Source organism: Oncorhynchus gorbuscha, linkage group LG04 (genome assembly GCF_021184085.1).
Source record: "Oncorhynchus gorbuscha isolate QuinsamMale2020 ecotype Even-year linkage group LG04, OgorEven_v1.0, whole genome shotgun sequence".
In the NCBI taxonomy this organism is placed as follows: domain Eukaryota; kingdom Metazoa; phylum Chordata; class Actinopteri; order Salmoniformes; family Salmonidae; genus Oncorhynchus; species Oncorhynchus gorbuscha.
The window spans coordinates 13,249,398-13,262,429 of record NC_060176.1 but is presented as its reverse complement, the minus strand read 5'-3'; the positions used below and the strand labels follow the sequence as shown (position 1 = coordinate 13,262,429).

At 40.9% G+C, this 13,032-nt stretch overlaps 1 protein-coding gene across 2 annotated transcripts in view; it reads right to left on the bottom strand.

Moving 5' to 3' along the window:
- Window positions 1-2,646: 2,646 nt before the first annotated feature.
- LOC124033677 (chromodomain Y-like protein 2) overlaps window positions 2,647-13,032 on the bottom strand; it is an 84,538-nt gene continuing 74,152 nt past the window's right edge. For both annotated transcript variants that reach the window (XM_046345853.1, XM_046345852.1), the window contains exons 4-7: window positions 8,245-8,417; window positions 6,181-6,391; window positions 5,906-6,049; window positions 2,647-5,612 (exon numbers count right to left, since the gene is read on the bottom strand). In XM_046345853.1, the coding sequence (XP_046201809.1) occupies window positions 5,454-5,612; window positions 5,906-6,049; window positions 6,181-6,391; window positions 8,245-8,417 (687 nt within the window). In that variant the 3' untranslated portion in view covers window positions 2,647-5,453. The remainder of the gene's footprint in view (window positions 5,613-5,905; window positions 6,050-6,180; window positions 6,392-8,244; window positions 8,418-13,032) is intronic.

The window sequence follows — 13,032 nt, the reverse complement described above, 5'->3', positions numbered from 1 at the left end:
CTATGGAACATTGACCTGTTCACAGGATGTGCTACCCTGTCCCAGACCTTCTGTTTTGGACTCTCTCTCTGCCGCACCTGCTGTCTCTAACTCTGAATGATCGGCTATGAAATCCAACTGACATTTACTCCTGAGGTGCTGACCTGTTGCACCCTCAACAACCACTGTGATTACTATTATTTGACGCTGCTGGTCATCTATGAATATTTGAACATCTTGGCCATGTTCTGTTAAAATCTCCACCCGGCACAGCCAGAAGAGGACTGGTCACTCCTCAGAGCCTGGTTCCTCTCTAGGATTCTTCCTAGGTTCTGGCCTTTCTAGGGAGTTTTTCCTTGCCACCGTGCTTCTACACTTGCATTGCTTGCTGTTTGGGGTTTTAGGCTGAGTTTCTGTACAGCACTTTGTGACATCAGCTGATGTAAAAATGGCTTTATAAATACATTTGATCGATTGATTGATTCACTCAAGTCCTCATCGGATGATTGTTCATATCCAGCTTCCATTCATCCTGAGCAATCCACTGTATTTGTTATCACAGTAAATAAGGCCTTTTTCAAAGCAGGCCGTTTTGACTCACCTGAGGCCTATTCCCAGCTGTGGTCGATTGTTATTGGTCTGGCACTTCAGTCAAACGAATAGTCTGGCTCCCACCCAGTGTGTGTGTGTGTGTGTGTCAGAACACAGAGGGGAAGCATCTGGACATCCATAAGGTCAGTGGATCTTCCAGAGAAACATAATACAATGACCATCTATACAGCAGTTAGCACTAGGAATAACATGCACTTTGTAAATGTTAAGTGATCATCATCTTAGTTATGCAGAATGAAACGCTACAGAGACACAGCCATGGTTGGTATTGCCTAAATCCTGAATGCATTCCACTAGGTAATTGTGTGGAACATTGTAATATTTTATTCAGAGCAAACATCCCCCCTCCTTTTCCTGTCTGGATGACTCACAGCAGTTTAGCATTAGGCCTCCAGTCATTTCTGGAAAGCAGAGTGACGGTGAAAAGAATGCTGAAGAGGGTTATAGTGAGAGTGCCATAGAGGAGTAACCCATTTATGTTTATTTTATGTGGTGTGTTTCAATGGAGAGGAGCCCAAGGACAGATGGATGCTCTTTTAGTTTGTATTTATCTGATCCAAATGATGTGTGCTTTTATCCAAACAAGGACATTGATACTATACAAATGCAGCGAACAAAAATAAAGTTTGTAGGAGTGATGACTAAGTAGGAACAAAAGTTTTTAAAACACACAACAAAAACACCATGTTTAAATTAATGTCTTAGTTTATTTAAAGCAGCTCGATCCCCAAACTCTCACAACATATGGATACAGCATCCTACAGACAAAAGATACAACTTCTAAGGCACCCCGAGGTGTGATTTTAGACGAGAGAAAGGAGTAGAAACTCAACATGTAATAGGTTTGTAAATGCTTGGAAGATGCATAGAAACATCATATGGTGTTGATAGGAGTTTACAAACTAAACCTAAACACATGGCTTACAGGGCAGTTCATCATTTTCAAGGATAAGTCCAAAACAAATGAATTATAACGGTTATACTTCAAATGATTCATTCAAACACAATGTTAATCTATTTGGGTCCTGGGAGAGCAGCCTGGTCTCAGACTATACGTATCAAAGTAAATGTAAACTGAGATACAAATTTGTATGATATGTTACGTTTGGTATTGTTAGATAAGACAGATGTTTACTTAACCACTTGCTCCTACCCGACACGCAGGCGTCCCATCTAGACATCTGGAAATGCAAATGCGCTACGCTAAATGCTAATAGCACTCGTTAAAACTCAAACGTTCATTAAAATACACATGCAGGGTACTGAATTAAAGCTACACTCGTTGTGAATCCAGGCAACAAGTCAGATTTTTAAAATGCTTTCGGCGAAAGCATGAGAAGCTATTATCTGATAGCATGTAACACCCCAAAAGACCCGCAGGGGACGTAAACAAAATAATTAGCATAGTCGGCGCTACACAAAATGCACAAATAAAATATAAAACATTCATTACCTTTGACCATCTTCTTTGTTGGCACTCCTAGATGTCCCATAAACATCACTATTGGGTCTTTTTTTCGATTAAATCGGTCCATATATAGCCTAGATATCGATCTATGAAGACTGTGATCAAGGAAAAAAATAGCGTTTTATAACGTAACGTCATTTTTTTTAATGAACAAAGTCGACGATAAACTCACAAAACACTTCGAAATACTTTTGTAATGCAACTTTAGGTATTAGTAAACGTTAATAAGCGATCAAATTGATCACGAGGCGATGTATATTCTATAGCTGTACGTCTGGAAATAATGTCCGGGTAAATCTCAAGCAAAATATCCGGTCGGAGACTGGAAGAAAGGCGCTACCTTGTGCCCGTTTGACCAAGAAACAAATCGTAGGCAAATGACAAGACTGTTGACATCGTGTGGAAGCTGCAGGTATTGCAACCTCGGCCCCATTTAATGTGGTTCACATTCAACAATGGGTTCTAGTGGCGCATGAATATATTTTAGCATTTTCAGTGATCAGATTTTCCTGCGCTTTTCGATGAAACGCACATTCTGTTATAGTCACAGCCATGATTTAACCAGTTTTATAAACGTCTTGAGTGTTTTCTATCCACACATACTAATCATATGCATATACTATATTCCTGGCATGAGTAGCAAGGCGCTGAAATGTTGTGCGATTTTTAACAGAATGTTCGAAAAAGTAGGGGGTAGGAGTAACAGGTTAAGGCAAAAAAGAGTTTGTGTGGGGTGGATGGGTTGGTGTATAACATGAACGTCTAGCAACCTAAAGGTTGTGAGTTCAAATCTCATCACAACCAAGTTTAGCATTTTAGCTAATTAGTAACTTTTCCGCTACTTTTTAGCTAGTTTGCAACTACTTGGCATGTTAGCTAACCCTTCCCAAACTTTAATACTAACCCCTAACCTCAGCTAATGTTAGCCAGCTAGCTAATGTTAACCACCTAGCTAGAATTCGGAACATGTACATTTATAAAATTCGTAACAGATCATACGAACGGTTGATGGACATCCACAAATGAATACATACCATACAGAATTAACATAGCATACTAAATGGAGTGTATGGGTTTACGTACATAATAAGACAAAATACTCTTGAGACCAGGTTGGGGAGAGGTACAGGCAAAACTCAAATCTTGAATATATTAGTATTCATTTCATCTTACACTATACTTTAGCAATATACTGATCAACACGCAAATAATACATCAATTAGGGAAATTCAGGGAAAGTGTTATTCAAATATAATTGGGAATGGTTGATTAGAAATTGATAGAGCTTTGATTTGTCAGAGCTGTTAATAGCAATATTACTTTAAATGTTTCAAAGTTTGGCATAGAGTGGTTATCAACAGCCTTTAAAAATAATGATGCTTCATGTTTTTGGTGTGTGTTTGTTGTGTCACCACTATCACACAGGGCAGATCTAGGGAAAAAAGCAATTTACTGAGAATATCTGGAACAGAAGATAAGAGAGAAAGAGATGCCTCTGGGGAAAGGGAAACATGGCACTGTAGCCCCAAGGGGAACTTGAGCATTAACTTTAAATAAATACAAATAATAATTGTGCAAGATTTCTAACATTGCTTACTATGGCAATACAAAACATACCCTGAAATGTAACATATTTTGACAGGCAACACACGTATCTACAATATTGTACATGCATATAGTTACACCATATAACACCTACATGGTTCATAAATGTATACAACTGCAAAAACCCACCACTTCCTGAATGATACAAAACAATTTCCACAAAACTACATTTCATTATTGGGTAAACCAAAAATAGATATCCATACATACAATATATGTAGATATACATTTCCCATTTCCTGAAGCCATCATCACATGCAGGTATTATCTGCTTCAGCTGCACTACTACTGCATCTTCACAACACAGACAGCCAACAAACGAAAAGTGCAGTGATTAATTTGGGACAAAACTTCTTTCTGTGGTTACAAAAATACACAATGTCTCACTAATAACCGATTGCAAGGTAATATCAAAATAATTATCTGTCCAAATATCATAGCTACACTCTTCACAATGTAATATACATGCCTTTATAATCAACGGGGTATCAAACCCTGGTCGTCTTCACGATTCAAGACTGCAGTAGCCCACTGAGCTGAAGGCCGGGCATTAGCTCTGGGAGCCAAAAGAAGTCTTCAGCTCTCAGGCAAGGTTAGTCAACACAGAAGAGTAGATAAGCAAACCACTCCCGCTACACCTTTGCACTGTAACACATGTCATATATGTACCTTGATGATAATGATGACGCTGCACTTGTTGCTGCTGATATAATAACGATGACATAGGTCTCACCCCCATTCTCTCTTTCCTCCCTTTCCCAGGGAGAGGTCTCCTTTTGATCTATCGACAGTCTCCACATTCTAATGAAAAGATGCAATCAGACAGCTCTGGTTCTCTATGGGAGTGTTGGTCGTGGTCAAAGAGGGCCCTTCTATATATTCACATTCAATCAGAGGTCAAACACCCTTACTGACAAACCAAATACAAGCAATTGAATAAACACTTCCAAAAGAGCATTGCAAAATGGTCTATATAAATCCAGAAAGAGTTCACTGTCAACACTGCCCATTCACAGTGACTTCCCACTTATGGTTGTGTATCATTGGGCATTACCTACCTCTAACTCTTCCCCAGTGGCCCTCCTATTACACCACACCTAATTCAATGGACAGGTTTCACTTCAATTATTATTTACTTCTTTGGCCAGGGTTACTGCATTGTAAGGTGAGAAAATCTGTTTCACTCTGACCTCAAGCATAGCATTGATTTTCACTACACCTCAGAGCCCAGGAGGACACTTCCCCTCAAAACAGAAAGACTAAAGCAAGATACAAAAAAAACAGCAGCAGACTAATAGAGAATATATACACATGGTATGCTTTCTTTGTATTTAGGATCAAACCTAAATACATTTTCAAATAAATAATTGAACAATGACAGCCATCAGATGAGCTCTTTTGCCTCCACACACTCCCACAACATTCTGCTGCTGTGTATTCGTTTCCTGAAGAGCCTTGTTCACGGTCACTGGACTCCCAGTAGGCCATTATGAACGCAGAATTAATCCTCTCCAGAAGTTGATGCTTAGCGGATCCCCTCTTACAGGCAGGTAAGTTGAGGGATGACCAAAGTAAAACAAACATTGATGGTGGTGCTCTGCAGGCCCAGATGTTGACGTGCGGAGCTAAGGCCTCGGAGACTGGCAAACTACGCTCTGCTGGTTGTTAAAGAAGACTGTTGGTAATTGAAGATCAAAGCCCTATATCTTCAGAGATGTTGGTCAGTAGGTAACTGAAGACCAGATCTCGTGGCCCATAGATATTTCTGCAGCTGTGTGGAGGTGAGAGGTCAGTTATCATACACCTTGCTCTGCAGGTAGCTGAAGAGCGCCTCCAGTCCCTTGGTGGAGCACCACAGCTGTTTGAGCATCTGACACTCTTTCTCATTCACCTCCTCCAGAACAGACTTCAGGATGCTCCGCACCAGGCATTTAGACTCTTCCAGAACCTTCCACACACAGGGTCAAACAGAGAGTAAGAGGCAGCCTGCTTCATAGATCGAGGCCCTTCATTTTTACACACTTGATCTGGCAGCATTGTACTGTATTAGTTACAGAACCCATGCACAAATATATATATATTTCCCTTTTCACTTATTTGTGGTTTCTGTATGTGGTTAGATAATATTATCTAAGAGTTATATTCAATTTATAGACCAATGCTCCTGGCAGGCTCCTAGCTCAAGGCCTGGGATATAGCATTTTAGCTCAACATGACTATCTCTATGTCAGAAAAGCCTACCATAGCACTGCAGGTGGACATCTCCTTCACGCGCAGCATCACTTCCTGGTTGAACGTGGTTGGCCAGAATACCTGTGACACCAGGCCCCGGCTGCAGGCTTCCTGTGCCGTGAGCTTCCTCCCGCAGAACAGCATCTCATTGGTCTGTCAGGGATAATTTTTTAAAATGTACAACAAGGTAATATAGATGTAAAACTTTGAATAGTTAGTTGAATCGTGTTTTACTGCAGAGTTTGAAGAAAAATCTGCACAGGTGACCAGGCAACCAGACTCACCAGAGCCACTCCCAGAATCTGGGGGAAGGTGTAGGAGGAGCAGCCAGAGGGGGTGAGGCGGAGGGCGGCACAGGGCGTTTGGAACCAGGCCCGTTCGCTGGCCCACACCACGTCACATAGAGGCAGGATAGCGGCCCCCAGGCCCAGGGCAGGCCCGTTGATGGCCACCACGATGGGCTTCTTAAAGTGGATAAACGCCAGCACAAAGTCTCTGGGAGAGGAGACACAAAACAGTGATTATAAACTATACAGTACAATATGACTGTTTCTTTGTGCTTATTCGTGCTTATCCTGCTTTAGGCAAATCAGGGTAAGCAGACTTAGTTTAACCTCTCAAGGGTACATGGGACTCTAACATCCCACCTGACCAACATCCAGTGAAAGTGCAGGGCGCCAAATTCAAATAACAAAAATCTCATAATTCAAATTCCTCAAACATACATGTGTTATACACCATTTTAAAGATTTTTAACTTGTTGTTAATCCCACCACAGTATCCGATTTCAAAAAGGCTTTATGACAAAAGCATACCATGCGATTATGTTAGGTCAGTACCTAGTCACAATAAAACAGACATTTTTCCAGCCAAAGAGAGGAGACACAAAAAGCAGAAAGAGATAAAATGTATCACTAACCCTTGATGATCTTCATCAGATGGCACTCATAGGACTTCATGTTACACAATACATGTATGCTTTGTTCGATAAAGTTCATATTTATATCCAAAAATCTCATTTTACATTGGCGCGTTATGTTTTGCCTCCAAAACATGCAGATACTCATAAATGTTGATGAAAATACAACTGTTATGCATGGAATTAAATATATACTTCTCCTTAATGAAACCGCTGTGTCAGATTTAAAAAAAGCTTTACGGGAAAAAGCACACCATGGAACAATCTGAGTACAGCGCTCAGAGACCAAAACAAGCAATACAGATACCCGCCATGTTATGGAGTCAAAAAAAGTCAGAAATAGAATTATAATTATTCACTTACCTTTGATGATCTTCAGCGGAATGCACTCCCAGGAATTCCAGTTCCACAATAAATGTTAGTTTTGTTTGATAAAGTCCATCATTTATGTCCAAATACCTCCTTTTTGTTTGCGCATTTAGTTCAGTAATCCAAATGCGCAGGCACTAGGTCCAGACAAAGTCAAAAAGGTTATATTACGGTTCATAGAAACATGTCAAACGATGTATATAATCAATCTTTAGGATGTTTTTATCATAAATCTTCAATAATGTTTCAACCAGAGAATTCCTTTGTCTTTAGAAATGAAAGGGAATGGAGCTAACTCTCACGTCCGCACGCCTGACTGAGCCAATGGCCTTCTGGCAGACCCATGACTCAATCAGCTCTCATTCTCTCCCACTTCACAGTAGAAGCCTGAAACAAGGTTCTAAAGACTGTTGACATCTAGTGGAAGCCATAGGAAGTTCAATATGACCCCACAGATACTGTATATTGGATAGGCTAAGACTTGAAAACCTACAAACCTCAGATTTCCCACTTCCTGGTTGGATGTTTTTTATCCAAATCTACTAATAATATGCATATCCTAGCATCTGGGTCTGAGTAGCAGGCAGTTTACTCTGAGCACGCTTTTCATCCGGACGTGAAAATACTGCCCCCTACCCCGAAGAAGTTAAAGTATGAAAAATAATTGGTCTTGGCAAGACATCTCATTAAGATCAAATATCTTTAAATAAGATAACTTATAATAATAATAATAATAATAATAATAATAATAATAATAAGATACCCACTTGTATCAAGCCTTTTTTAGGTTAAAATAAGCAAAATTATCTTCCAGTGCGCTAAGAAAATTGACCTTGGTAAGACGTCAAGTAAATGCACTAACGGTAAGAGATGTCTAGGTAAGTGTGCATGTGTGCTGTGTTCTCTGTTCCTGCTGTAGCCTTCTTTAGGTGGATAATTGCAATCGTGTGTTACTTACATTTACATTACATTTAAGTCATTTAGCAGACGCTCTTATCCAGAGCGACTTACAAGATGTACTTCCGCACGTGTGTGTGGCTATAGTTTGTTCCTCTCTTACCGTACAGCGTCAGCAATGCGGCTGCTCTCTTTCCGTCGGTCTGTGGAGAGGCGTCCTATCAGGTAGGACGGGTCCAGGCCACTGCAGAAGATACTCCCCACAGCACTGAGCAGCAACAGCTTACTGTCGTCAGCTGCAGCGTTCCCTAGAGCCCGACACACCTCCTTCATTATCTACACAGAAAGAGAGGGAGAAGAGAAAGTGAGAAAGGGAGTTAGGGTGGAGAGAGAGAGAGAGGGAGAGGGGGAGGAAGAGAGAGAGAGGGGGGGGAGAGGGAAGATTGAACTATCAGATCAGAGCCCTGCTGTACATTACCCCCATGATCTACAGACAGGATAAGAGTGTACATACTACAGGCAATGCAAGCGTAGCTGTGGGATAGCTTTATCAAAAGCTAGAGACAGGTAAAACAGGTTATACAGTTGATGTCGGAAGTTTACATACTTTGAGCCATTAAAACTCGTTTTTCAACCACTCTCGTCAACAAACTACAGTTTTGGCAAGTTTTTTAAATTATTTTTTTTATTTCACCTTTATTTAACCAGGTAGGCCAGTTGAGAACAAGTTCTCATTTGCAACTGCGACCTGGCCAAGATAAAGCATTGCAGTGTGAACAGACAACACAGAGTTACACATGGAGTAAACAATTAACAAGTCAATAACACAGTAGAAAAAAAGGGGGAGTCTATATACAATGTGTGCAAAAGGCATGAGGTAGGCGAATAATTACAATTTTGCAGATTAACACTGGAGTGATATTGGTGTGCAAAAGAGCAGAAAAGTAAATAAATAAAAACAGTATAAAAACAGTATGGGAATGAGGTAGGTGAAAATGGGTGGGCTATTTACCAATAGACTATGTACAGCAGCAGCGATCGGTTAGCTGCTCAGATAGCTGATGTTTGAAGTTGGTGAGGGAGATAAAAGTCTCCAACTTCAGCGATTTTTGCAATTCGTTCCAGTCACAGGCTGCAGAGTACTGGAACAAAAGGCGGCCAAATTAGGTGTTGGCTTTAGGGATGATCAATGAGATACACCTGCTGGAGCGCGTGCTACGGATGGGTGTTGCCATCGTGACCAGTGATCTGAGATAAGGCGGAGCTTTACCTAGTTGTAGATGACCTGGAGCCAGTGGGTCTGGCGACGAATATGTAGCGAGGGCCAGCCGACTAGAGCATACAAGTCGCAGTGGTGGGTGGTATAAGGTGCTTTAGTGACAAAACGGATGGCACTGTGATAGACTGCATCCAGTTTGCTGAGTAGAGTGTTGGAAGCCATTTTGTAGATGACATCGCCGAAGTCGAGGATCGGTAGGATAGTTTTACTAGGGTAAGCTTGGCGGCGTGTGTGAAGGAGGCTTTGTTGCGGAATAGAAAGCAGACTCTTGATTTGATTTTCGATTGGAGATGTTTGATATGAGTCTGGAAGGAGAGTTTGCAGTCTAGCCAGACACCTAGGTACTTATAGATGTCCACATATTCAAGGTCGGAACCATCCTGGGTGGTGATGCTAGTCGGGCATGCGGGTGCAGGCAGCGATCGGTTGAAAAGCATGCATTTGGTTTTACAAGCGTTTAAGAGCAGTTGGAGGCCACCAAAGGAGTGTTGTATGGCATTGAAGCTCGTTTGGAGGTTAGATAGCACAGTGTCCAATGACGGGCCGAAAGTATATAGTCGTCTGCGTAGAGGTGGATCAGGAAATCGCCCGCAGCAAGAGCAACATCATTGATATATACAGAGAAAAGAGTCAGCCCGAGAATTGAACCCTGTGGCACCCCCATAGAGACTGCCAGAGGACCGGACAGCATGCCCTCTGATTTGACACACTGAAGTTGGTTAGGACATCTACTTTGTGCATGACACAAGTCATTTTTCCAACAATTGTTTACAGACAGATTATTTCACTGAATCACAATTCCAGTGGACCAGAAGTTTACATACAGCTTGGAAAATTCCAGAAAATGATGTAATGGCTGCAGAAGCTCCTGATAGGCTAATTGACATAATTTGAGTCAATTGGAGGTGTACCTGAGGATGTATTTCAAGGCCTACCTTCAAACTCAGTGCCTCTTTGCTTGACATCATGGGAAAATCAAAAGAATTCAGCAAAGACCTCCTTTTTTTGTAGACGTCCACAAGTCTGGTTCATTCTTGGGAGCAATTTACAAATGCCTGAAGGTACCACGTTCATCTGTACAAACAATAGTACGCAAGTATAAACACCATGGGACCACGCAGCCGTCATACCGCTCAGGAAGGAGACACGGTCTGTCTACTCGAGATGAACGTACTTTGGTGTGAAAAGTGCAAATCAATCCCAGAACAACAGCAAAGGACCTTGTGAAGATGCTGGAGGAAACCGGTACAAAAGTATCTATATCCACAGTAAAACGAGTCCTACAGCGACATAACTTGAAAGGCCGCTCAGCAAGGAAGAACCACTGCTCCAAAACAGCCATAAAAAAGCCAGACCGCGGTTTGCAACTGCACATGGGGACAAAGATCATACTTTTTGGAGAAATGTCCTCTGGACTGATGAAACAAAGATAGAATTGTTGGGCCATAATGACCATCGTTATGTTTGGAGTGAAAAGGGGAAGGCTTGCAAGTCGATGAACACCATCCCAACCGTGAAGCACAGGGGTGGCAGCATCGTGTTGTTGGGGTGCTTTGCAGCAATTGGGACTGGTGCACTTCACAAAATAGATGACATCATGAGGAAGACAAATTTTGTGGATATATTGAATCAACATCTCAAGACATCAGTCACGAAGTTAAAGCTTGGTTGCAAATGGATCTTCCAAATGGACAATGACCCCAAGCATACTTCCAAAGTTGTGGCAAAATGGCTTAAGGACAACAAAGTCAAGGTATTACAAAGCCCTGACCTCAATCCTATAGAATATTTGTGGGCAAAACTGAAAAAGTGTGTACGAGCAAGGAGGCCGACAAACCTAATTCAGCTACACTAGCTCTGTCAGGAGGAATAGGCCAAAATTCACCCAACTTATTGTGGGAAGATTGTGGAAGGCTACCCAAAACATTTGATCAAGTTAAACAATTTAAAGGCAATGCTACCAAATACTATTTGTGTATGTAAACTTCTGACCCACTGGGAATTTAATGAAATAAATAAAAGCTGAAATAAATCAAATCATTCTCTCTTATTATTCTGACATTTCACATTCTGGTGATCCTAACTGAACTAAGACAGAGAATGTTTACTAGGATTAAATGTCAGGAATTGTGAAAAACTGAGTTGAAATGTATTTGGCTAAGGTGTATGTAAACTTCCAACTTAACTGTATCTAACTGAGCAATCAGATCAATATTTAATTAACAAAAATAAAAACGCAACATGCAACAATTTCAAAGATTTTACTGAATTACAGTTCATATATGGAAAGTCAATCAATGTAAATAAATTCATTAGGCCCTAATCTATGGATTTCAGATATGCATCGGTTGGTCAGAGACACTTGGTCACAGACAACCTCTCTAGGGTATGTGGGACGCTCCCACCTGGCCAACATCCGGTAAAATTGCAGAGCTGTAACATTTACATTACATTTAAGTCATTTTGCAGACGCTCTTATCCAGAGCGACTTACGGCGTTCTTCGTTTGCAGAAAGAGAGTTGGACCGAAATGCAGTGTGGTTGTTACTCATGATCTTTAATGAAGGAAAACGGAACGATACATGAAATAACTCATAAGTACAAAAACAACAAACGGAACGTGAAACCTAATTACAGCCTATCTGGTGAAACTACACAGAGACAGGAACAATCACCCACAAAATACACAGTGAAACCCAGGCTACCTAAATACGGTTCCCAATCAGAGACAATGAGAATCACCTGACTCTGATTGAGAACCGCCTCAGGCAGCCAAGCCTATACAACACCCCTAATCAGCCGCGATCCCAAATACTACAAACCCCAATACGAAAATACAATAATATAAACCCATGTCACACCCTGGCCTGACCAAAATTACAACGAAAACACAAAATACAATGACCAAGGCGTGACAAGAGCGTCAAATTCAAAATACAGCAATACACATAATACGCATTCATAAAATATACAAGTGATATACATCGGCTTAACCTCTCTGGGACATGTGGGATGGTAGCGTCCCACCTCGCCAACAGCCAATGAAAGTGCAGGGCGCCAAAACAAAAAAAATCTCATATTCCTCAAGCATACAAGCATTTTACACCATTTTAAAGATAAAATTCTTGTTAATCCCGCCACAGTGTCTGATTAAAAAAATGCTTTAGAGAGCGAAAGCACCACTAATGATTATATTAGGTCACCACCAACTCACAGAAAAACGCAGCCATTTTTCCAGCCAAAGAGGAGTCCTAAAAAGCAAAAAGATACAATTAAATCACTAACCTTTGATGATATTCATCAGATGACACTCATAGGACTTCATGTTACACAATACATGCATGTTTTGTTCGATAAAGTGTATATTTATATCAAAATATCTCATTTTACATTGGCGCGTTACGTTCAGTAGTTCTAAAACATGCGGTGATTGTGCAGAGAGCCACATCAATTCACAGAAATACTCATCATAAATTTAGTTGAAAATACAAGTGTTATCCATGGAACTAGAGATATCCTGCAACCGCTGTGTTAGATTTCAAAAATACTTCACGGAAAAAGCAAACCATGCAATAATCTGAGTACAGCGTTCAGACAACAAAGCAGCAAAAAAGATATCCGCCATATTGTGTAGTCAACATTAGTCAGAAATAGCATTATAAATATTCACTTA